The sequence below is a fragment of the Pteronotus mesoamericanus genome, unplaced genomic scaffold (assembly GCF_021234165.1).
Source record: "Pteronotus mesoamericanus isolate MK-2021 breed Mesoamerican mustached bat unplaced genomic scaffold, CSHL_Meso_final scaffold_54, whole genome shotgun sequence".
Classification (NCBI taxonomy): Eukaryota; Metazoa; Chordata; class Mammalia; order Chiroptera; family Mormoopidae; genus Pteronotus; species Pteronotus mesoamericanus.
The window spans coordinates 3,002,168-3,028,285 of NW_026555321.1; the positions used below are offsets into that span (position 1 = coordinate 3,002,168).

A 26,118-nucleotide genomic window follows, 5' to 3' on the forward strand; every position below is an offset into this window, starting at 1 on the left:
GCATTTCCAAAAACTGAGCGGCCGTGGTTCCGGCCCGCGGAGCCCCCGAGGGACACCGGCACTTACGTACTCTCATGTCCCCGCTCGTTAATTTCTTCCTGGAGACTCAGAACACTGGTGAGGTTAATGATCCTTCTCCGGGGGGTACAAGCTGCCGTCATTTCCTTTCGGGACTCATCTTCCACCATTTCCTCGTCGGAGCCTTCCCGATGTCTCTTTCTGCAACAAAGATGAGAAACTTAAAATTTTTAAAAAACTTGGCCAACTTCGGTACTGAATTTTGGAGAAGGGAGCAGCTTGCCGGGGCTGGCCGCGGCCACCCGTGTGTGCTCTCCAGCACACGGCTTACCCGATAACCAGCAGGCCCCGGCGGCCAGCTGCCGCGCACAGCAACACGCTGGAGTCCAGCTCAGCCCTGTGAAGCTGCAGGGCCTTGAACACGTGAGCTGACCTTCCCCGGTCTCATTCATTCGGAGCTCCACCTACCTATCCATCAGACTCGGTTATAATGCCAACTACTTACAGCCATGAACAGGACAGACAAGGTGTCTGCCATTGCCATCCTTGCTTTCTAGCAGGGGAGTCAAACAGCAACAGAAAATAAGACATTTTAAGTAGCAACAAATGCTATGAAGAGAATAAAACAAGGTAATAGAATAGAATGGTGGCGAGGTGAGAGAGAGAGAACTTTAGATTAAATGGACAAGGAAGGCCTCTGAGCTTGAGTGACAAGAAGCCAGGGTCTTCCCAGGCCGAGGGAACAGTGAGAGCACCGTGAGGGCCAGGAGCTCTGTGAGCTCAGGTCAGCCACAGGGCCATGCAGCCGAAGCACCGCAAGGACAGGGAAGGTGTGGGCTGGAGGGAGGGCAGGGGTTTTTCGTCCCACAGACAATGGGAACCGCTGGTTTTCAGCAGAGAGTGATACAATCTGATTTCCGGTTTAAAAAGATTTCTTGGACTGCTGTGTGGTTAAATAGCTTGCAGTATTCGTTTCCTAAGTAATAAACAAAGATGCAACAGTTCCCTGGCAGGGCTATGGAGAGCAAGAAGAAAGATCCCGTATGTAAAGTATCTGGCGCTGGGCAGATGCTCAAAAAATGTCAGTATCCTTTATTCTTCCCCAGAAAAAGTCCTTAGAAGTCGTCTCATTAGACTGACTCAGAAGTGAGAACATTGGAGTTAAGTAACCGGTCCAAGTTCTGATGGGCAGTTGGTGCCAGGGTTTTGGTGGTCGGCCACCAAGTGGACGTGCAGCCGTGGGCAAGTGACCCTGAGCTCCAGGTTCAGTACCTGAACACAGATAACAAAGACGCACCTCGCCGATGTCGGTGGGATGTCTTTCAAGAGCCTGCAGATTGTACACTGGAAATGCTCGGAATTCAACGACAGTCATTATTCCTTCAGTTTTTTCCTGCCCTCTTTCTCTACCCTTACCCACTACTAGCTCACGTGCTTCGGGGAGTTTCATAATTTGAGCTGAGGAAGTGTGTTTCTTCTGAAAGGAGGGCCAGCAGCTTTGCGTAGGATGAAAGGGAATCCTCCAGATATTTTAGGCCTCTCTCTCTAGCCACCTCTGCTGTTGAGGCTTTATCAAAAGTCATTACTAACAATAAAGGGCAAATCTGATTTTTTTTTTCCTGATGTTTTTAACCAATGCTAAGAATCAAGGACACTTCAGGTATTTCAAAGGACACTATGATGGGTGCTTCTATGACGGTCAAAGGCAGGCAGTGGACAAGGCCACAGCACCGTCCCATCGGAGGCCGAGGGTGGGTCAGACAGAGAGGAGACAGATAGATGCAAGTGGTTCATGAACAGCTCAGGTGAGAGGCAGTTTTATGAACAAACAAAGGAGGCAAGTTGCACTTTCCATACCTGGGTTTGCTCAGGCTTGGGGGGGACCCTCTCTTCTCTGACGTTTCCGGGGTCCCCTTGGCTGCACCCCGCTCCAAGCTCTGATCCTTGGCGGCCACGTCGGCGGGAGCTGGGAGTTCCGGCATTTCCTCGTCGTGCTGCCTGGCACCAGCCGGGTCTGTGCTGTCGTCTGGGACAGCGACCTGGGGCTCGCTGGCTTTGCTCCCAGGCTGCAGAAAGGCATCCAGCTTCTGTTCCCGGGAATCTGTGCGGACCATCTGGTAGCCATAGACCTTGTCGCCACTTTTAGAGGCAGGCGAGGGGGTCACTCCTGTTGTGGATTTAGCCACCTCCCCAGAGGGGCCTGCAAGAGTTGGTAGTAAAGTCTGTGACAAAAAAGAAGACGGCAGGAAGGTTCAGGATATGAAGTCTAGAAGTCCAGGTCCCAAAAGAGAGCAACACTAGAGAAAGAAGCTAAAACCGGGTATAATTATTATACAGAATCATTACTATAAAAGCAATACTGACCTAAATTTAAAGTTTAAAAATAAAGATATACAGATATAAAATTCAGCAAAATCCTTATAATCTTAAAATTGGTTTGACGTCGAAATATAAGTGTAAAGTTCTAGTCATTTTAGGTTTTACTTATTGATATTTTGCTACCATAAGAGGAGTTTTTTTTTATTGTGGTAAAATATATGTAACACAAAATCTACCATGTAATCCTTTCAGTGTACAGTTCAGTGGCATTAAGTGCGTCCACCTACAGGCGTCTTTATCCTCCCAGACTGAAGCGCTGTGCCCACTGCCCTCGCTGTTCTCCCCTCTCCCCCGGCTCCGGGGCGAAGTGGACTGGGGAAGTACCAAGTGAACCTCTACTATCTTATCACACCAGAAACAAATAAACTACCCAAGACTAATGGAGTCAGGTCAAAAGGACAAAAACACCAGCTTGAAGGGCCTTCCACTGTCTAAAATGGAATCTGAGCATCGAAAAATGAAATGCCAAAAAGGAAGAGAGAGAGAAATCAACACAATTGATTAAATTATATTGCCTTGTTAATTGCTATGACATGCTAAAAGGTGAAGAAAAAGATAGGGAAAGAGGAAGCAAGAGAGAGGGAGAGATAGTAAGAGACAGAAAGAGAGGAAAAAGTCATTAAATGTCACTGGAAATTGCTAGAACACCAACTCATTCCTTTGCAAACTGATAATTAAAGGGAGAATTCAGCATTTACCCTTACTTTCTAGTATGAACTGTATTTCAGGCTAACCAAATAGCTCTAACAAATGAGGGAAAGTTCTTCTATATAGAAGAATTATAATTAACACAGGAAAAAATAGTAAAATCAGAAAAGCACCATCTTGCAATCCCAGTGAAGTAACTGATTCAGGGAATGGCCACACCGGATGGTGAGACCACTAAGCTAAGTACCAATGGGGAGCTTTACAGTGAAGTGGTCAGGCTGGCACTGGATGAACCGCCAAAATGACACAGCAAGTCAGTATGTGCCTCCTGCTGGGATGCGATAGGAAGTACATGGCTTCATCTCCCAAGAATTCTTGCAAAAATTTTTTTAAACATCTCAATCATGCTTCTAGATCTGATTTCCAGTTTATAGTAAATATGGAGGATTAGAATGAGTTAAGTGACACCAAGGAGCAGCCAATCCAAAATGTGCATTATTCTACCGGAAACCTTTTAAAGAATAAGCCAATGGGAATGACATAAAATAGGGTGACTTTCCTAATTTCAAAGACACTTAAAAAGAGATTTAAAAGACATAACAACAAAACACCACATGTGGAAATTAACTGGATACAGATTTAAACAAAGCTTGTACAAAAGGATTTTGTAGGTTTTTCGACAATTGGGACATTTAAATATGGCCTGGCTATTATTATTACTATTCATTTTACTAGTTTAAAAAAAGGGACCCTGGACTGCCCTGGCCAGGTAGCTCAGAGCGTTGTCCTCAATTCACCAAGGCTGCGGGTTCAAGCCAGTCAGGGCACACACAAGAATCAACCAATGAATGCCTCAGTAAGTGGGGCAACAAATTGGATCAATCTTTTTTAAAAAAGGACACTGAATTACATGAGAAAATTATTTAAATTTCATAATAGAGTACCAAGTAAAAAAATAAATGCCTGGAATATGCTTTAAAACACTCCTTTCCTCACCCCAACGTGGGAGAGGAAGAAAGAAAACAATATGCATAATGTTGCTGGTCAATGAAGCTGGGTAATGGGTACAGGAGGATTCATTGTACTATCTATCTGTATGTGTGTTTAGAAATATACAATAATAAAGAGTTAAATAATAAAAAATGAAAGTAGCAACTTTGCTCAAAAAGGAAAAACCTTTCTTCATGGAAAACTCAAATCCCTTGCAGTGTATTTGCCTACGCAATATGCACAGGTGGGTTTTAGGAAGCAGAAATTAACACAAGTACTTGGCGGCTGGGAATTTTAAAGTCCGGAGGAGTGCAAGAGCTTGTCAATACGGCAGCACTGGAACAAACTGCGGGACTCCCAAGGTTTCTGATTTCCACAGCAAATGGCTTCACTGCAAACCAGGGCTTGTGCTCACCGGCCCTGGACAGTGGAACGCAAGGCACAAGCTGGGGAACAGGCAGAAAGTGACTCTGAGGCCCAAAAGTCAGGGACTAGGGTGGCCTGCTGTTGGCAGGGAGAGAAGGTAGCTTGAGGATGCACAGGAGCAGGGACAGCTCTGAGTTGGGACCCCGCCGCCCCCAACTATGCTCCTTGGCTTGTGCACCAAGAGAAAGAGGCAGGCGCTCCAGTCCACAGCCTCCGGGGGCCCAGTCCCTCCGCCCTGCCCAGTGTATGCAGGGTCAGCCCCCTGAACATCTCCCGGAGAGGAGGCCACTTGGACAACGAGCGCTATTCTGTCTCAGACAGCTTGTTTTCCTAGGAAATCTCTCTAAGATCCTAGAGGGAGGCGGAATGAGAAGAATTTAGGCCTCAGGACTCCAGGGTTAATGTGAAGGTTCAGAGTGAGGTTCAAAGATGGAAATGTCACTAAAAGAAAACTATCAAATACGTGGAAAGAAAGCCCTAAAGCAACAGGCAAAAATCTGGGCTCTCACGTTGGACGGGCACATCTGAAGGTGGCAAAGGCGCCAGGGAAAGAGGGCTGATCGCACCTCACCTGGGTGAAGTACATCCTGGAGGAGTTGGAGCCCAGGAGCTTGCTCTCAATGTGCTGCTGCACCCGCTCCAGGATGCTGTCCTCATGCAGGAAGTGGACTTCGTGCTTTGTGGGGTGCACATTGACATCTACATTGTGGGGGCTGATTTCTAAACTGGCAGGAAAAAAGAGAGCAATTACCTGGGATGGTGGAGGATGAGGAAAAAATTCACACCCAGTGGATGCGGTGGCCAAAAGGCTTCGGGGAGGCCAAATGACAAAATGGTCAAAACTTCAGGGTCAAGTCTGAGTGACCTGGGTTCAAGAGCTGACTGCTACGTAAGAGCTGGGTAGCTTTGAGTGAGTTACATCATCTTCCTTTGCCTCAGTTTCTTTATTTGTAGAGTGAAGAGGTAATTCATATAAAGCACTCTGCATGTAACTGGCACATTTATTTTATGTCACCTGTTATTTTTGTTCCAGAACTAGTGGAATTTTTTATTATGTGACCTGGGGTAAGTTACTTAATTTCTCTGGGTTGGTTTTCTCACTTGTAAATAGGGACCTGTCCTCTACTTATTATTTGATATTAAATGAAGATCGAAACAAGAATATATATGTGAGAAAGCTTTCTATCATTAAAATGTAATCCAAAAGTCAGTTTAGAGGATGTGCAGGCTATCAACTTACTGCCTCAGCTCCAAGGCCATCTGTCATTGTTTGCTGTGATGATGGAGCTTTGCCATATGAACCTTTGTCAGTAGTGGGCGCTGGAGGGACCCAGGCAGTGGAAGGGGTTTCTCTGCCAGATTTGGGGCAATTTCTGCCTGGTTATGCATCTTTGTTTTACCAACACAGTGCCTGGCACATGAGAGGCTCTCAGTGAGAGTCTGCTACATGAGCAAACAAATGGAAGAAATCTGTGCCCTTCACCTGTGAGAAGGTACAGAACACCCTTTCACTGGTGGGTATGGGATTCACTCCCCCCAGGCTATCAGCAAGCCTGGCTCTTTCAAAGAGGACAGCACGATGGAGGGTTTCTGGTAAGTCTTGGGTGAGGAGTTTGGTGCTACATTACCTGAGGTACAGGAACGGGTGTGTGTTTTTGGGCAAATATGCTGCGTACACTGTTTCAATGGCTTTTCTTAAGGAAGTTGACTCTACCAGACGATCTAAAAAATAAAAGTGAAGGAACCAGCTAAAAACTGTCCTGATGGGTGGGGTGACAAGTGAACAGTCATACTCGCCATGAAATCACCTCAGAAGAACACGTCTGGAGTGACTCCCACATCAGACTCCCAGGGAAGAAGAGCCCCCTGTACCTGGGGCTCCATCCCCACACCTCACTATGGGCTCAGGACTCTCTCCTCTCGCCCAAGTTGTAGGCACGCGAGAGGGCAGTCAATTCTGCTCCCCACTCCCCCGCCCCAAGTCAGCCCGCCTGGACCACGTTTGCCCTCGCTGGGCAGTGGGCAGTCTGACACTGGCTCCCAGACTTTCCACTTTGCAAATACATAATGGCTACCTATCACACGCGCCATGTGCTGGGAGACAGTATGCTGGGGAATACACTAATTCCAACCCCAAGCTGTAAGCACCGCGAGAAAGGGGCGCGTGCCACACGGACACACGAGGGAGCAGTGGGCATCCAGACTGAGTAATGGAGGGTAAGGATGAGTTTTCTAGGCGTTTCCGGCAGTAGAAATACCCGACTGTACGCTGAAGGTAATTTGGGAAATGAGGCAGGTGAGGGGGGTGGAAACAATGAAAGCTGAAAGAGATAAGATTCAAATCAGAAAAAGATCTATTTTCAGAAAGCACGGCTTTCCTTTCTCCCTGGACAGATGACCTGCTGATGATCTGTTGTCCTGTGTCGGTGTAGTCAAGGGTATGTCACATCTTTTTATTTCCAGTGAGAAGAATGGCCGTGATTTTATCAGGGAGGAGACTATTGTTCTCTTGAGTGCTCATTACGTCCACATCCCCGTCACTGTACTAACACGTCCTGACCACCCAGGGCAGGTGTGGGTGCCGGACAAATGGACAGCCGGAGCCCCTCCGCTGAGATTTCTGACCTTGAGACATGCCTAAGGAGTGTTCTTAGTCCCTGCCACCCGAGTGAGCCCGCGCTGTGGGTAGACAGCTGAATGACATGTGTAGAGCCTGACCCCTCCTTGCTACCGAGGACTTGGCATCAGGACCAGATTAGCTAATGTTAATGCAGAGCCTGTGTGGTGAGCGGCCCCACCAGAAGCATGGATGTGACACACGCAGGAGGCACTGACGACGATCTCTGCTTGTCTGTTCTGTAGCCAACACATGCTACAAAGCAGTGACTCTTCACGGTTAGGAAAAAACACATGAGAAACATTTTCTGAGCCCTGAGTAAAGCAAGCTTTGTTCTGTACCAGGTTTATGCCCTTCCCGATAAAGTAGAAAAAGATCAGTGGAACAGAATGTGGCTATAAAATATTGGCTCCCTCCTTACTGTTTCTACATTGCTTTGAACTGCTGTCAAACATGTATAACGCAAGGAGGGACTATACCATTTCCAACAGCAAACAAACAACACAAAAATTATAAAGTAAGAGTTGCTTTAAACAATAAAGGTAAACAAACTATGAGGTTAAAATGATAAGAAATGAACACGTGGAAAGATGCATCTTGTTTCTGGAGGGAAACTGAAAAACATTTGAATGAGCCCATGTTTGGAATTATTTGTTGCTGCCCTGTCACTGTCTCTCAAAGCCATATAATGTCCAACTAAATGAAAAAAAAAAGCAGACTGCACAATATCTGCTTCATCGATATTAATGGACAGCCATCATGTAAACACTATGTCAGCAGAGAGACGAAGACTGGAAAGAAATCTGAGGAATTCCTAATTTATTTCGTTAATTTTCTCCCTGATTTTTAGTACTGTTCTTTGTATTATAAATAATTCCCATTCTTTAAAAAGGAAAACCTCACGGGGCTTAGCATTTACTTTTTAATAACATAGCCTACAAAGTACCCCCCCGCCCCCGGTCCTGCTGGGCAATCTCCACAGCAGACCTCAGACCAGCAGATCTAAGGAGAGGGCAAAGACCTGCCCGGGCCTGCCTGGGAAGGCTCGGGTGCCAGCAGGCGACGAAGAGGCGCTGGCTTGCAGGGCTGCCATGCCCTCTCGCAGGCTCCCTCTTGGGGGCAACAGTCAGCCAGCAATGAGCACATCTCAGAGGGGCGAGCAGACTTAGTCCAGAAACTAATTATAAACGCCTCCCAACCAAACCCCATGTCAGCACAAGGTGTTCCTGCATGTCATCAAGCCCGCAGATTAGGAATTTTCCCACGGATCCGTACAATCCCCCGTGGATCGATTTCCCCACTTGGTTCTGCGGCACTTACGGTTGATGAAGAGTAAGAAGATGCACTTCTTCACTGAGTAGTTTGCGTTGGATATGTAGCCTTTCATTTTGAAGGCTAGCGTTTTATCTTCGCACCCAACTTCTATCAGTTCTCTGGTGGGAAAAGAGAAATGTTGAGGCTTTTGAAAATACCAGAAAATTCAAATATTATAAAGAATAAGCATTGAAAAAATCAGGGCTCCTTCCCATAAACTAATTCTGCCAAATGAGGACCCCTGTGACTCGGCTCAGTGAGGCCCTCCGGGCCCACCCGTCAGTCCATCCGCCTGCCCACCCGCTCACCCAGCCAGGCAGCGTCTCCAGGCACCTGTGCTCTGCGCCAAGCACGGCTCTGACTGCTGGGACACAATGACGCGTCCGAGCTCTGGACCTTCATTCGGCCGAACCTTTCACTTATCTTAGTAGCTACGTCCCAGAGATGGGATTCCCAAGGAACTCAGCTCTGCTGGATCCTTCCAGGACTGAATGCCACACCATAATGAGGCTCCAGGGTAGTGTCCCCCAGCGCATGTTTTTGGGGAGGTAAGGGTGATAGGCGAAAGGAAGTCCTCATGCAAGTCACACTCGTTTCTGCCTGCAGGGGGGTGAGGGGGACGCTTCCTGAGTGCTTGGTCCCTCTGCCTGGAGAGCTCCTGCGGTCAGCTAGCTAACTCCTCCATACCCCTCACATCTCGGGGTACTTCCGCAAAGTACCTTCTCTGCCTCACTAAGAGGTTCTCCCACAGCGCCTTCTACCTTTCCTTTGAGGCATCCAGCACAATCACTAATGAATGGTATGGTTACTTCCTGTGTCTCTCCAGCCAGAATGTGAGTCCTCTGAGGGCAAGTATCATTTCTGCTTTATTGCCTCCTGTGTAGCTCTACCATATACCATATAGCGGCCAGCAAACAGCAGGTGCTCAGCAGGCACAGGCTGAATGGGGTGCAAGCTCTGCACGCAGTCGCAGTAACCTGTGTTCTGAGTCTCTGAGGACAGGATACAGCGGGCAGCGTTCCCCATACACAACAAACCAACAAACCTTTTCTTCCCAAAACGTCTCAGGAGGCTGGTGTTCTGAAAACACACTTTGGGAACTGCTGCTCCAGGTGGGATTTCTAATCGCTTACAGTCCCTAGGAATTTCCTAACAACTAATTCTGAGTCCTAAAATTTGGCCAAGAAGCTCTTAAAAGTTTCACTAGAAAGTACACTTTCACTTAAAAGCACACTAGAGTGCTCTCTGAGCTTTGGGAGCACAATTTTAAAACAATTCATTCATTACCACTTAATTAGTAAGAAAAAGGTAATTAAAAGCAAATGGACCGTCCCCTAGTTAGAAACTTGGTTTTGCTCAAAGAATAAATAATTCGTCTTCAAAGCAGCAAACCGGGCTCTGTGCTGGCTGCTGCCACTTTTAAGGTTATCTGCGGAAGTGAAGGCAGGGGTTGCGTCGCTCCCGCATGGATCCCCGCGCCTGACGCACGCCCGGCACACACAGAAGGATGTCAGTATGTTTCCGCTTAGATGACGACGTAGGCAGCTGGGGCTTTCTCAAGTCCTGAGGTTGAGCTAGGCATGCGTGCCCGGCACGGTGGTTTTGGTGGTGGTGGACATGGTGGCAGAGGGGACTGCCATAAGGAATCTGCCTAGGCTTTCCCTGACGAGGAAGATTTGGTGACACTAGCATGTCTGCCTGCCACCAGAGAGGGAGGTCTTTAAGAGCAGGAAATACTTTATTCGTCTTTACATCCTTAACTCTCGCACAAAGCCTGGAATATGGGAGGCAATTAATAAATGTTGAATGATAATCTATAAAATCCTGAAGTGATGAAAATGGGAAAAAAAGGAAAAAAGGGAGCATTGGAGGATAAAATATACATCTGTGATATCCATGTTTGAAGACAGAGGCCTGGAAAGAACACACTGATTTTTATAGCCAGACCATTTAAGAAAGAACATGTACCCATGTGCTGGTTACATAAAATAATGACTCTTAACAATCTGAAGCGTGAAAATCACCTGCATATTTAATTAAAGCAAACAGTTAAGGCAGGTGCTATCTTACCCAAAATAATGGGATTAAATGCCTAAGATTTTTTAAAAAATGTAAGTTCTCAACATACCGGCTCACAGCGTTTCCAAAAACGGAGCGAATGTTGTCCACGGTTGTGGCACTGGGCAGAGTTCTGACGTCAGCTACTGTCTCGCCTTGCTGACAAACAGAACAGAAGGCACGACTTACTGTCTCATGGCTGTGCTTGAAACATGGTAACATTATCTCTACAGGCAAGCTATAACAAAATCCTTTTTTCTTTTATAACACATGACCACCCCCTAAGAATCAAGAACTTACTTTCTTAACTGAGAAACCAACGCCTGCATTGTGTATCGAATATCTGGCAAACAGGAAAACAAAACACAACAGTAAGCAGAGTGGCCAAATATACGATACATGTCAGAGCCCCTGTTTGGTTAAATAAATTGTTGGAGTTAAGTGATGTAAACGAAGACAGATACAAAAGAAAATATCATCATGTGTCATTATGTTAAGCCAGCAGAGACTTCATGGAGACACCAATGCGAAATGTGGCGGAATCAAACAGAAAACAGGGTTCCACTCTGCCTTTACAGGTTGCTGATGAGATGCAGGAGCGTCTCAGTTTCCTCCTCATCTACAGTCTCGCAGACTCCAAAGGTCTGCGTTGCCTCAAGGACATCATGAGACCTTAGCTTTAACCCCCTTGATACACCTGCTCTTCTCCCACTTCTTCCCAGACCCGAGGTCCTGGCCCGTGTCTCCCGGCCCCTCCTCAGCTGGCCAAACCTATTACTCCTCCCTGCAGGGGTCCCAGGAACTGAAGGGTTGTGTCTAGCAAAATGCACTAATTCGGTAACAATTAATGACTCACTTTACACCTAGAAATAGAACAGCCCACTAGAGCTCCTTTATTTCCAGGAGATAATTAATATTCTGACACTGGTTTATACAATTCCAGGGAAAAGCAAAGAAACTTGATGTCTTTTCTGTTCCACTTTACTGGGGCAATGTTTTATTCACGTTTGATTTTTCAGGATTACTGCAAAATAGTGAACATGTCTGTTGCAGGTCAAGGACACGCAGGCTCAGAGAGCCCGCCCTGGAGCCCCTGTCCCAGTAGCATAAGTCTCTCACAGTGGTGTTTTCACCCGCCCCGAATCCCTTCGCCTCCTGCTGCAGCCCCTTGTCTTCCTCTGTGAGACCATCTCTTCCCCATTCCATTTGATATGCCCTTGGTTAAGTTGCCAATCAAGAAATCCTCTCCCCACTGATGTGGGTGCATGGGCACCAGACGGAGGACCCAAGCTATGCCGATCAGATGCCCTCTCCCAGGAGACTCTTGAGCAGAGCCAAGAAAAGGATGAAAACAACTGGAACAGGGTCACTACACTGTATCACTGAAGCTGCCCTGGTTCTTGCCCAAGGAGCAGCTACCCACACTTCTTACCCCTTGGAGAGTCACTCCTAGACTTCCACTAATTACATTGTGGGCTCCGTTTAGCTAGAGTCTGTTTGTTTTGCTTGTCACTAAAGAACCCCCACTGATCAGACACCAACTGCTCTCTCCTGGGAACATGAGAGAAAAGCCAGAATTAGTGACTAAACGTTGACGAGAAACATTACGCAGGCTAGTACTGCCGTTTTCTAGCTCAGCAACTGTTTTGAGTTCACAAGCACTGCAAGCCATTCCTTTGGTGAGAGATCTGAGACCCACGCCCAGATTTTGAACTGTACCTGCCAACAACTTCCAAAATTTTCCCATACTCTTCGCTTGGGTTTTTCAAAGCTTTCCTCCTTGTGGATATGTTGTAAAAAAGGTCCTCCACCTGAATAGAAGATTGAGTTTTCTTATAAATTCACAGATATGGAAAGAAAGACCCAACCAGTCCACCTGCAGCTGGGTGTTAAGTCAGAGAATCCAACTCTGTTTATGGGGAGCACCATCTAAGCACTGACTGGGTGGGGTTAGGAGACAGCATAGCCTCAGCAAAGGAAATTAGGGATATCTTTCCTGCCTCCCACATTCATGCACTGATCTCTCAAACAGGTACTGGGGGCTGGCTCTCCGTTAGGCTCTTTGTACTGGGACTATGAAGGCAGATAAAGGACAGTCTTCCCCAGAATAGCACAACATTTAGTGGGGCAAACATAAATTTACAATCATAATGTCACATGGCATTCGAACACTTTCCAACTAAGAATAATGACAAAATTTCTGAGATCACTTGAGGTTCTCAAAAATCCCACCGTGGTCACCCGGTACCGGGTTCCTCGTAACATGAACTTCGAAGCACACATTCCTTCCTGCCTGCCGCCTCCCTCGCCGATCCCGGGGGGCAGCATCTTCAGGGAGAGGCGCTCTGGCCGGGGTTGGAGGGGGTGAGGTGGGATGCACGACAGCGGGATGCTTTGTGGGATCACAGAGGGCGAAGGGGCCAGACGTGGCACCCCAGAAATAAGGCGGTGCAGTGGACCTTCTCCTGGTGGCACCCTCAAGTTACTCAAACACCCTTAGAGCGGCCAGGCGTCCTTTAGTCCATTTGATGGGTGAGGATAGTGAGGTTAAGGGACGTTAAACAACCTGACTTTGGACACACCACCAGTGAGTGGCAAGGCTGGGACTCTGACTTCTCCTATCTTCTGGAGCCAGGCTTACGGTTCTTTCCATGCCAACGACCCCGCTCCTGATGTCTACCATCCCAATAAAGAGACCCTCCCAAGCTTCTTAAAAAAGACGAGGGATGGACAGGCTGCCATGCCACAAAAGCCAGTCATCATTGCTCTGGCATAGAGGATGATATCTTGGGGTTTCTGTTAACTAGCAGAAATTCGCTTTACTGTTACTGTGAAAGTTCAGAGACTATTTCATTTCATTATTTATACAAAGCTCTTTTTCAACGATCTACCCACCCGCACCCCATTCTCACCGTGATCTGGGTGCCCTGATTGCCTGCACATGGTTTAGGAGGCGCTTTCAGCTTCCCGTCTGAGTAACTTGCTCTAATCAGAAAACACAGGAGATTATAAATATCCAGCAGAAACAGAACAGATACTTACTTATCCAAAGGATAAAAAAAGAAATTTATACCAACGATACATTGGAACAAAGCCATGTTATATATTGTCTTAATTACCATTTCCCTCTTCATTTTTCCACTACTTCCATAACCATTCCAATATATATCCCTGTTCTTCTAGCAAATGTTGCTTTTTAGTTCTTGAGGGTTTTTTTTCTAAATTCTTACCTGAGGATATGTTTATTGATTTGACAGGGAGAGAGAGAGGGACAGAGAAGGAAGGAGGAAGGAAGGAAGGGAAGGATGGGAAGGGGAGAAGAGAGAGAGAATTAATTGGTTGCCTTCCATGTGCTTCTTCACTGGAGACTGAATCCGCAACTGGGCTACCATGCATCAGGCCTACAGAGGCCCCAGTAACAAAGAAAGGCCTCGGAAAGCTCTTGATGTAGTGAGAGTGTACACGATGGGCTAAGTGATCTCGAGAAGGGAACATTCAGCCTAGGGTGAGAGTGGGGGTAGGTGAAGGTGTCACAGAAGAGGTGACAATTCATCTGTGCTCTAGGGAGGAGTAAGTTTCAGGTGGAGAGGGCAGGGAAGATCATCCAGGAAGGGAAAAATATAAACAGAAGCACAGAGGCTTTAGAAAATATTGCAGCTGGGGACGTGAGGAGAGGAGGCTGAAAGGCAGACTGAGCGCACAGGAGGAGGGCGTGACCGCCATGACGACGATGTCTCTAGGTTTCATTCCACCCCCAAAGGGGAGTTACCACAGGTCCAAGCAAGGGCAAGATGTGATCCCAGAGGTGAAGAAACGGAAGTTGTCTCCCCACGTCATGAGAAGGGATTCCAATGCTATCGGCCTACCCAGATCCCAGGGCAGTTATAATTCACATGGGGTCAAACTCCTCTAGCGTCAGTCCTGGGCACTCCGAAACACTCTGCTGTCCACTCCCTCACACATTTGTCTGTTCAAGAGACTGAGAAACGGGCAGGACCGCCCACTAGCGGGTGGCCAGAGCTCAAAAAAAACAAAGTGTGATTTTTGACTCCTTGAATCCTATTTGTGTTCTGTTCTCAGGCCATTCTTCAGTCTCTGAAAACTGTGCCAGCACAACAGTCGGTCAGGGGCCGCCCTGAGGAAGCCGAGCCACATGGGCAAGCACAGGTCTGGTTGTCAGTTCAATGCGATGCCCTGCCACTCAGAATATCTCTGTAACAGACACCTGGCTGGATGCTTGTAATATGTCACATCCTATCTTTTAAGAACCCATGAAATAAGATTATTACCTAATAACTTCCTCTGTGGATTATTAACTAATCCAAAGGGAGGCAAGAAAATTTACTCAAGATCTCGGCCAGGAAAGGTAACATTGGTGTTTAGGCAGGACTACTTTGAGGTGTAGACATAAAGCACATTTCTGGATGAATGTACCTGTACGCGCACTTTCCATCAGCTGTTTTGGTTGTAATTGTAACGTGAGCCACGTGGCTTATGCTGGCCAAAGCCTAAGGAAGAGAATGAAATGGAGTGAAAACATTCACTGCCAAGTCAACCCTGTCACACCATTTAGGGAAAGGTTACCTAGACTGCCTCTTCCCTTCCGCATTAACAAACGGCGACAATGAGCACTTTGTTCATTCACTTTGCAAACATGTTTTAGAAATAGAGGAGAATATCACATTGAATCTTGTAGCATAGTTATTAGAACAGGGGAAAAAAATATATTAGAAAGTCCAAAAGGAAACACACCAAAGAATCAATGTACTAATAGCAATTCTGTTTAGGGGTAGAGTTACAGATACGTTAAATATTCTCAATGATTGGTCTTCTAACACTTTTAAAACTTACCTTCAGAAATGGAAAATAAAGTCAGTCCAAATAGATAATATTGTATACTTTTTAAAACTGTTTTCTACAAGCAATTACATGTTTAGAAATGTAAATTTAAAATTATGTAATCAAAACAAAACAAACTAAAAATGACCTTTTTCCCCCCCTCTAAAATCAAGATGGTTTCCCTGCCCTTTGGAATCTCTAGCTCCTTTCACAAGGACGTCATTACATATAAAAACCAACCCAGGCACTGTGACGGGGTCTGTGTGATGGCATCTCAGGAGAGAGCGAACGGAACCCGTGGCAGGTTCACTTCACTAACAAGGAGTATCAGGCTCTAAGACACATGCGTCCTACCTGGATTTCCCTAGTATATGTAACTGAGCTAATTTTCATCATGAAAAATGTAAGTAATTTTGACATCTGTGTAAGGAAGGACATTAAGTATACACAGTGCCACAATACTACCCAACACCAGGAGAAGAGCGTGCCACTGGCAGACGGTCCGCTGTTTCAGGGGCCTCTGTGCTGGCACCGGGGCCAGTGAGAGGAGCACAGGCTCTGGAGTCAGGCTCGCAGGTTCAGCTCCCCAGCCTGCCCCTTCGAGCTGTGGGCCCCTGCCATGCTTCTTAATTTCTCAGTGTCAGTTTCCTCATATGCAAAACAGGATAATAATAGAGCTTACTCTGCAGAGTTGTCAAGAATAAAGGAGTTAGTACATACGAAATGCCCAGGACAGGGTGGCAGGCAGAACTCCTTCAATCCATTTTCTTCTTTAATTACAGTGAAATAAACCCCAAAATACCCTGTAGCTAGGGGAAGGTTCCAGGAGGGTTTGGAAACTGACCCAGGACGTTGCCAGGCCAGTCTGCTGAAGCCTCCGTAAAATCTGGGGGCCTCCGGGTAAATACCCTGATATCACCCCGCCCTGCAACAATCTGGGGCTCACTTCAGCTCGAATGCTTGAGACCACTCTGGTTTGATCTAAATTACAGTGATTGGGTAGTGGCTGCCTTAAAAAATTAAAGTTATACATGCACATGAAGAAAAAAAACCTACAGAAAGGCCTAAATGCAAAGTAATTCCCCTCTCCCACCTCCATTCTCATTCCCCTCAAAGAGCTGCTCCATAACAGCGTCTCTGGTACCCCAGCACCTCCAGCAAGGAGTACAGCCCTGCCAATATGTGTACTGATGCCCATGTCTTCTGACCTCCAAACTGTAAGATAACAAGTGTGTTGTTTTAAGCTACCAAGCTTGTGGCCATTTTTTTCAGCAGCAATAGTAATGTAATACAAACTGTTTGGAAAGTATACATATTTTTACTTAATGAATGCTATTTCTATAAATTGATCCTAAGGAAATAACTGAACAAAACACAGTGTATGTACATGAATATTCGTGACAGTGTTAAACAGAAAAAAGGGGCAAAGAGCATAAACATTCAAAAAGAAACCATCTGAATAGGCTACAGTACATACATGTAACAGAATAGTATGTAGCCATCAAAATTTATCTAGCTCTATATACATAGTGAATGAAAAAATATCTGCAGAATACTGTCATAAAAAATAAGATTATTTTAGTCTTAAAAATGTATTTTATCTATTTTCTGTACCATATGTTCCTATGCTACATCATATAATTTCATCCACATATATTTCGGTATACATCTTACAGCATAAGGAAGCAAAAGTAACCCATGATACTATTTTTACACCAAGAAAAATAACAGTAATTTCTTAGTAAGTCAGATAACCAATCTGTGTTCAACTATCTCTGTCTCAAATCAGAATCCAAGTAAGAGCTATCCTCTGGAGCTGGTTCATGCAGCTCTTAAATCTCTTTTAATCTACAGGTTCTTTGATCACACAGTTTCCCAATCTCAGTATCATTTACCATGCTCCCTCTATTTTCTGTAGATTGTATCTTATTTATCTGTTGAGATACATGCTGATAAATGGCAGCAATGTCATCCCAGCAGGACGTTTCACACATTTACTTAACGCTTAGCGTACCTCACCCCGAAAGCCATAGGTAGAGATATTAGCTAAATCCTCAAAACATTGCAGTTTACTTGTAGTGAACCTCTCGCACACAATATCCAGATCTTCTTTCTAGAAGACACCAAAAAGGAAAAAAAAAAAAAAAGAAGGAAATAATTATGTTATTCATTTTTTCCAAATCTTTTTTTATCTTTGCCTTTCTTGAATGAACCTAAGAAGAAACTCCTCTTAGGAATAAGCAGTAACGTCCTCACTTGGCAACGGAAAGACCACGCTGGCCTGGTGCTCCTCCGTTCTCACTTGTCTCCCTTGTCTCATTTGCTGGTCCGTCGCCCGCTCTCTGACAGTGAGTGGGGGAGCCCCGGACGCCTCCCTCAGACCCCTTCTCTGCCTACACACGCTATCTCGATAATCTCATCCAGTCTCATGGATTGGATAAAAATTATGACAAAATTTCCTTATTAAAAACCTAGATACATTTTATGGATACATTCAACTGTAGTAAAATATACATAACAAAATTTACCACTTTAACCATTTTTAAGTGTGCAGTTCTGTAGCATAAATACATTCACACTGTTGTGCCACCTTCACCAGCATCCACGTTCCCAAACTGAAACTGTACCCATTAAACAAAAACCCTCTATTATCCCTCTCCCAGGCCCCTCGTAACTACTGATCTGTCTTTTGTCTCTGTAAGTTTAACTACTCCAGGAGCATCATATAAGAGGAGTCATACAACAGTTGCCCTTTTGGGGCTGGCTTATTTCACTTAGCATAATGTCTTCAAGGTTCATCTGTGTTTCAGTATCTGTCAAAATTTCATTCGTTTTTAAGGCTGAATAATATTTCTTCATACGCATACATCATATTTTGTTAATTCATTTATTTGTTGACACACGGGTTGCTTCCAAGCTTTGGCCATTGTGAATATGTTGCTATAAACATAGGTGTACAAATCTCTTCTAGACCTTGCTTTCAATTCTTTAGGGTATATACCCTGAAGTGGAACTGCTGGTTCATATGGTAATTGTTTAATTTTTTGAAGAATCATTATACCATTTTCCACGAGGGCTGCACTATTCCACTTTCCCACGAACAATGCACAAGGGTTCCAATCTCTTTGCATCCTTGCCAATACGTTCTCACTCCCATCCTTCCTTTCTCCCTTCCTTTATTTATTTATGCCATCCTAATGCATGTCAAGCGGTGTCTCACTGTGGTTTTTACTTGTATTTGCCTAATTAATGGTGTTGAGCACCTTTTCATGTGAGTCCCATGGCTTTTAATACCATCAGAATGCAATACACCACATTTTTATCTCCAGCTCAGACCTCTACCTGCACTCCAGACTCACACACGTATCCAACTAAAAGGCATCTTGAGTTTATCATGCCCTCAAGTGATTTTCTGATCTTCCCGGGAACCCACTTCATCCACAGTCTTTCCCATCAGTGAATGGCAACTTTTTTCTATTTCCACAGCTATCATTTTTGACTCCTTTTTCTCTCACACCCAGCCGCAGCAAATTCTGAGAGCTTTGTCTGCATCATCAACCCAGAATCTCACTGCTTCTTACGTCTCAACTTCGACCAGACTGGTCCAAGGCACCACTTCCCCTCCCCCGCGTGGCTACAAGGGCCTCCTCACTGCTCCTGTCCTCTCCCACTACAGTCTGTTTTCCACACTGTAGACAAAGTGTTCTTATAAAACTCACTAAACCATGGTACCTGTTTGCTTATATCCCTCTAATAGCATCCCACCTTCTTCAGAGTAATAGCCCACAAGTTTCAACATGATCGGTATCGGTCTGCTTATCTTTCAGATCTCATCCCCTGTTCTAGACCCACTGGTCTCCTTGCTGATCCTTAAAACATGTCAGGCACGCTTCCATTTCATGGTTTTTGCATGTACTGTTCTCTTTGCCCACAACCTTCATCCTTTAAATGGCCTCATGGCTCACTCCTTGCCGTCTTTATTCTCCTGCACAGTGTCCACTATAGAATGGGAACTCAATAAACAATTATTGACGGTATTCAATTTTTCAGTCGAACAATCCCATCCACAGAAACCCAGAGTGTCCAGAACAGGGAATGGCTCTGCCACGTCCTGCAGATGCATCACACGAAGCATGCAAACACCCTGCCTCTCTGAGGTTTAACTCACCCTGATCCCGGTGCCATTGTCTTGGATCTGAATCAGCTTCAGGCCTCCCTCTTTTACAACCACCTGAATACTTGTGGATTTTGCGTCTAAACTGGCAAATCAAACAGAAAAAAAATCAGTCTGTAATGACCCTAATGCACAAATTTTAACATGAGCCAAGTAATAAGAACAAGTTCCAGATGAATAGAAGACTGATTAATGTTTTCCCTTTGCCTCACAGGCTCTGTATCTACATTATGATCAGTTTAGAGAAAGGGAAGAGAGGGGCAGAGGGGGCCCACCGTCATTTCCAAAAGAACATTCACCACTATTTCTGTTCCTCTAGGATGGAAAGTGAAGTTACTTCTGTTCCTCTAAGATAGAAAGTGAAGTTATATGCGCTGTTAGCGCGTGTTTTTCTCACCTTCTTCTCCAAGTCTACCATCTGTTATTCAAACTTTATTCAGCCTTAGGTTCCTGAATAACTCAGTTGGAGTGTTGTTCTGTACAGCAAAAGGTCCCGGACAGGGCACACACCTAGGCTGTGGGTTTGATACCTGGTGGGGGGTGCTTTTGGGAGGAAACCCATCAATACTTCTCTTTCTCTGAAATCAACAGATATATCCTCAGGTGAGGAGTTTAAAAAGTTAATTATAAGCCACTGAGCTAATATGTTTAGTTTTGCTGTACTAAATCCTGTGCCAGGATTCTGGCACGGTACAACAATGGGCCCAAAGTGTTCTGTCAGTTAATCCTAATTAACTGTAGAAACAAAGGCCAGCTTTTATAAACTGTGTAAGTCTAGTCAGAAGAAGAAACTGTTTCTAGGTTCCCTGTTCCTTCTATTTTCTTTCTCTCTGCCTTCTCCGTAGTAGTGCTTTCTGATCCACTGTTCTTTCAGTCCCGTTATCCTGAGTAGTTTGTTTTCACAATAAACCCCTTTACAAATATACCATTCTTCACTGGGGCATTTTTTTCTTTTAAGCTATGGATTTTACTAACATCAAGTTGACTAACACAAAGGATCTTATGTAATTTTTAGGTACGTTATAAGCATATCTTTTTCGAGGTTTACAGTTTACACCCACCTTTCTTTCCACGTTTTTAACCTCTTCCCTCTATATTGCCTGACATTTCCAAACTTCAGAATCCACAGAATACCTTTTAAAATCAGGTATCTTCGAAGTGTCCCCCATAAAAGTAAAGGGTAAGAAACATTAAGTGGGATCACTATTTTGGCATTAGGAAAATCCCAAGTTATACCCAGAGAAAGTCGACCGGCCTATCCTAAAATCTCAACAATTTATTTGGAATAAAACTCAAAATGAACTGTATTTTTAAATATGCATGATTTTTTTTGGAATAACCCTGTAAATGATGAAAGAGGAAGGAGATTTTTTTCCCCATCGTAAATTTTTATGTATTTTAAAATCTGCACTTTCCGCATATATAATTTTTAAAGTATTTCCTTTGGTTAATGACACCATTAAAATAATCCTGCGTAGCCTTCTAATTGCGCCCCCAACAATCCAGAAAAAGTCTCGCGACAGCGCACGGCCAGCGAGAAAAGAGGACCCCCGCCCCACCGCCCCGCCAAGACCTCCGCCGCTGTAGGCATGCGCTATACACGCCTCCGCTCAGGTCAGGGAGGCGTGTCCGCGCCATATGAGGAGCGGCCCGTTAAGTCGTAGCTTCTGAGGAAGCCCAGGTACCTCCGTACCAGTTCTCAATCATCTCCTTGATGGCATTAGCCGGTCGCTGGATAACTTCCCCTGCCGCGATGCGGTTCACCACTGTCTCGTCCAGCCTCCGAATAACCCCCGCTACGAGCGACATTTTGGCGCCACACGATCCCAGGTCAGGTCAAGATGCTCGCCGGCCGTGCCGTTAGCCAATCACGACAGTGCTTCGTGCTTACATCATTACCTTAACTCTGTTTACGCCGTCCTGTCCCCTACCCCTTCTAGCGGCAGGTCCCCTTCCGAGCCAGGGAGCTATTGATTGGGCGGTTTGAATGCCAGTCAAACTTCTTAGGGTTCCTAGGCCCCTCCGTTTCTCCCTAAAGTCGCCTCAGCCCTCTAGCTAAGAGGATTTGCGCCTGCGCGATAGAAATCAGTGTCCGTTTTTCCGGCCAATAGGAACGTAGGTACCCTAGCGGGAGGTTGGTGTCGCGCTGCTGGGGTGATCTGGCGCAGAGCTTAGGTAGCGTTTGGCGCTTGCTCCTGCTCCGCCTCTCTGCTTGCAATCACCGGGACGTCTGCCCAGCTCTTTTGGTCGCCGACACAATGTGGATGACACCTAAAAGGAGCAAAATGGATTTCGAGGAAACTCGGGGATTCCGGCCCGAATGGACCCAACGCTATTTGGTGGTGGAGCCTCCGGAGGGCGAAGGGGCCCTGTGCCTGGTCTGTGCCCACCTCGTCGTATCCACCTGTGAACGCGACGTCAGGCGCCACTACGAGGCCGAGCACCAGTACTACCAGAGGTATGTGGAGGAGGGCGAGCGCGCGGCCCTGGTGGAGCGCCTGCGGCAGGGGGACTTGCCAGAGATCATCCCGCCCACTCCTGAGGAGAGAGCTGCTCGAGCAGGCCTCGGGATCGCCCGCCTCTTGGCCTTGAAGGGTCGCGGCTGGAGTGAAGGGGACTTTGTGTACCAGTTAATGGAGGTGGTGCTGAAAGATGTCCTGCCGGATCACGTCGGCGTTTTGGGTGGCATTGATTTATCTCCAGACACCATCCGGCAGAGGGTCCTGAGCATTAACGAGAACCTACGCAGTCAGCTTTTTAACCGAGCCAAGGACTTTAAAGCCTACTCCCTTGCGTTGGACGACCAGGCTTTTGTGGCCTATGAGAACTACCTCCTGGTCTTTGTCCGCGGTGTGGACCAGGACTTGGAGGTGCAAGAAGAGCTTCTGACCATTATCAACCTGACTCATCACTTCAGTGTTGGCGCGCTCATGGCAGCGATCCTTGAGGCCCTGCAGACAGCAGGGCTTAGTTTGCAGCGAATGGTTGGACTAACCACAACCCACACTCTGAGGATGATTGGTGAGAACTCAGGACTGGTGTCGTACATGAGAGAAAAGGCTGTAAGCCCCAACTGTTGGAATGTCATCCATTATTCAGGATTCCTTCACTTGGAACTGTTGAGTTCCTACGATGTAGACGTGAGTCAGGTCATAAGTACCGTATCTGAGTGGATACTTTTGATTAAAACCAGAGGCATTAGGCGACCCGAATTTCAGGCTTTACTAACTTCATCTGAATCAGAGCATGGCGAAAGGGTTAATGGACGATGTCTGAACAATTGGCTTAGAAGAGGGAAAACTTTAAAACTACTCTTTTCATTAAGGAAAGAGATAGAAGCGTTCTTGGCTTCCGTAGGGGCCACAACAGTCCACTTCTCAGACCAACAGTGGCTTTGCGACTTTGGCTTCTTGGTGGATATTATGGACCACCTTCGAGAACTCAGTGAACTATTGCGATTCAATAGAGTCTTTGCTGCCACTGCCTTTGATCATATTTGTAACTTTGAAGTTAAGCTGAATTTACTTCAGAGACATATTGAGGAAAAAAATCTAACACATTTTGCTGCCTTGAGAGAAGTTGTCGATGAGCTTAAACAGCATGTTAAAGATGATGAGAAAATACTTGATCCAAATCGGTATAAAGTGGTGATCAGTCGCCTTCAGAAAGACTTTGATAGACATTTCAAGGACCTCAAGTTCATTAAAAAGGACTTAGAACTGTTTGCAAATCCATTTAACTTTAAACCTGAATATGCACCTATTTCGGTAAGGGTGGAGCTAACAAAACTTCAGGCAAGTTCTGAACTTTGGGAGGAATATAGAAACAAAGACTTGGGACAGTTCTATGCTGGATTGTCTGCTGAATCTTACCCAATTATCAAAGGGGTTGCGTGTAAGGTGGCATCTTTGTTTGATAGTAGCGAAATCTGTGAAAAGGCTTTTTCATATTTGATTAGAAACCAGCACACTTTGAGCCAGCCATTGACAGATGAGCATCTCCACGCCCTGTTTAGGATCGCCACGACTGAAATAGAGCCACATTGGGATGCCCTTGTGAGAGCAAGAAATGACCCTAATCCATAAGCCTTTGTAGTACAACATGGAAACATTCAACCAGAATCTAGTTCTAAAAACCAAATTTTGATTTCTCAAATTTTACTAATTTGGATCGTGAGAACACCAAGTTTATTCATTCAAATTGATCACAATTCAGGTTCTTCTGACAGATTTTTTTTTTTTTTTCCATCTCAAGAGTCAGCATGGGACTGAAACATGCAAACACCTCTTTTGAAACTTAATGGCAAAGTCATTGTCTTTTGCTTTTATGATGTAATTGTTTTTAAAGAAGTTTAGTACTGATGATGTGAGTTGAATTAGAAGTCTTTTTAAGGTGTTTTGAAGAAATTTTAGCTCTTATTTTAATGAAATGTTGAAATTCTGATGCGTATAGTCAGATTATCGGCTCCTTAAATGTATGTTTGAGCCAATTTGCAGAAACTCATATAGCAAATTCCAGAAATTTGAAAAGGAAGAATGTACGTTCAGTGGAGGTACTTTATCAAAATGTTTGAAACTTTTTAAAAATATGTGTCTGAGGTAAATATTGACAGGTTACCTCCCTCTTGCCTCCTCTCTGTCCACCCCAGTGATGATAATATTACTAATAGAGGATATAATCAAATAAAATTTTAGGAGCGAGAATCCTTTTTAAGTTGCTGGTTAGAAGGCTTCCTGCAATTTGGAGATAAGACTAACCAATTATTGGAGGTTTCCCCTGAATGATTCACAATTGGTTGCTGTTTTAGCAGCTCGCCTATTAAAGGACTATGGTAAGTATAGAATCTTAAAGATTGCCCATTAGTAATGCTTTTTTCTATTGTAGACAAATGTTTGGCCCTGTCAAAAAGGATGAGGCAAAAAGATTTTTGCACTTCAGGATCAGATGGTGTGAGATACTTTAGCTTATTTCTCCTATATGCATGGGTGTAACTGCTTTTTAAAGAAATCCTGCTTAAAGGAAACTATTTTGTAGTAATATACTATCAGATTTTGTTAGCTGCTCGAAATGGATTTATTAGAATATTTGAAACTACCCTCTGCATTCTGTATTTAAGACAGTGTACAAGTAGAAGTATTTAACTCAAGAAGCAGCTTTATTCAGGTTGTAGCAATTTCATATTTCTAGTGAGCCATCTGTTTGGTGATAAAACAGTAATTTTCAAATTTTATATTAACCATTGAAAGGAAATCTTACAGTAAAGCCAAATATGTAAAATGACTTAAAAACAGGACCCAGTTTATAGATCCTCTCAAGTACAATCTGAAAATATGCTGAAGTCCTAACTATTGTAACACCTTATTCTATGGTCGTTAGTCTAGCAAATTCAAGGAACCAGGATGCAACCAAGAATTTAGAAGGAACTGATGCCTGAGCAATCAAAATAGTGCCATAAGAACCCAAGAACCAAAATTGTGTCATTGGTTCTCAACCAGAGGCAAGTAAACCCTCTTTCCAGAGGATGTTGGGACATGCAGGGGACGTTTTTGGTTGTCACATTTAGTTGGGGGGGAGTGGGGGTTCTCCTGGCATGCAGGCCATAGGATAACCTGGCACACGAAGAATCGTGCTTCTCAAAGTGCCAGTAGACCCTCCCATTGTAGATTATTTTATTTTGAGGGACTGGGAAAATTACCGGTAGAAGCAAAATTAGAAGGCCAAGCTGGGCAGGCTGACAATACTTGATAGGGAACACCAATTCCAACATTCCGAGTTTGGCTGGTAAGGTTCAGTAAAGTCCTTGATATGTTCTGGTAGCTTACAATAGTATTTGTAAATCCATAATTGATCTTGAACCAGAAGAAGGACTTGATTCTATTACATACAATTCACTGAGAGCAGAAGAGCAAGAGTTATGACAAGATACCAAGAATGGTCAAGTTGAGATTTTAGTTAACGGAGTAGGCTTAAATTGGCGCGGGGGCGGGGCGGTGGTCGGTGGGGAACAGTGAAAATCCAACCAAACAAAAAAAAAGCTACCGGTAATTTCCCAATAGTTTGGGGTATTCTCTTTCATGGCAAGTGCTTTATTGAAAGAATGATTGGAAGACTTGAAAGTTACTCCTGCTTTCTGACCCTGGTTCCTCAGATAATGAAGTATTGTACATTTTGTGAATTTCTAGTATATATTTTGCTTATGGTAATAATAAAATTAGTTTGCATCATATAGTCACTGAGTGGGTGGGGATGGGAGATATAAGCCAAGGATTTTAAATTGACTTTGAATAATAGAGAATTTGCTATAAACTAGTCTTGTTTGTAAAGGCAAAATGTGTATTTTACTGTTTTCTGTATTCTGTAACTGCATGGCAGTCTTTTTTTTAATATTTTTTTATAAAGTAGTTGTTACTGGTCCTGTTGTATCAGTGAATATAGTTAAAATAAGTACTATTTTTTAAAAAATCTCTTATGTCCCTATATTTCTTATTCCTACTAGTGTTCTTAAAAGATTTGTGTATATCTCCATTCTCCCATATTGTCACTCAAACTGCTCTACCAAGCACACAAAGTCCTTGTGAGTATTCTTACCCTCTGACCACTCTCCTTGAAGCAGATGTTTGCTTTGGCTTCAGAGAAGTGTCCTGTCCAGATGTGC

At 44.8% G+C, this 26,118-nt stretch overlaps 2 protein-coding genes across 2 annotated transcripts in view; one reads left to right on the forward strand and one right to left on the reverse strand.

Annotated features, from left to right (window-relative positions):
* The window catches only part of MLH1 (mutL homolog 1), a 33,141-nt gene extending 11,762 nt beyond the window's left edge, over window positions 1–21,379 (reverse strand). The window contains exons 1-13 of the mRNA XM_054594878.1: window positions 21,157–21,379; window positions 19,458–19,548; window positions 17,304–17,402; window positions 14,885–14,958; window positions 13,363–13,435; window positions 12,170–12,261; window positions 10,751–10,793; window positions 10,521–10,609; window positions 8,399–8,511; window positions 6,090–6,183; window positions 5,033–5,186; window positions 1,876–2,240; window positions 71–219 (exon numbers count right to left, since the gene is read on the reverse strand). Coding sequence (XP_054450853.1) covers window positions 71–219; window positions 1,876–2,240; window positions 5,033–5,186; window positions 6,090–6,183; window positions 8,399–8,511; window positions 10,521–10,609; window positions 10,751–10,793; window positions 12,170–12,261; window positions 13,363–13,435; window positions 14,885–14,958; window positions 17,304–17,402; window positions 19,458–19,548; window positions 21,157–21,272 — 1,552 coding nt within the window. The 5' untranslated portion in view covers window positions 21,273–21,379. The remainder of the gene's footprint in view (window positions 1–70; window positions 220–1,875; window positions 2,241–5,032; window positions 5,187–6,089; window positions 6,184–8,398; window positions 8,512–10,520; window positions 10,610–10,750; window positions 10,794–12,169; window positions 12,262–13,362; window positions 13,436–14,884; window positions 14,959–17,303; window positions 17,403–19,457; window positions 19,549–21,156) is intronic.
* Window positions 21,380–21,556: 177 nt separating this feature from the next.
* EPM2AIP1 (EPM2A interacting protein 1) lies at window positions 21,557–25,423 on the forward strand. The gene is made up of 2 exons (XM_054595177.1): window positions 21,557–24,294; window positions 24,840–25,423. Exon 1 carries the CDS (start codon window positions 21,722–21,724, stop codon window positions 23,546–23,548), a length of 1,827 nt encoding a protein of 608 aa, XP_054451152.1. The 5' UTR covers window positions 21,557–21,721; the 3' UTR covers window positions 23,549–24,294; window positions 24,840–25,423.
* The last annotated feature ends 695 nt before the right edge of the window (window positions 25,424–26,118 follow it).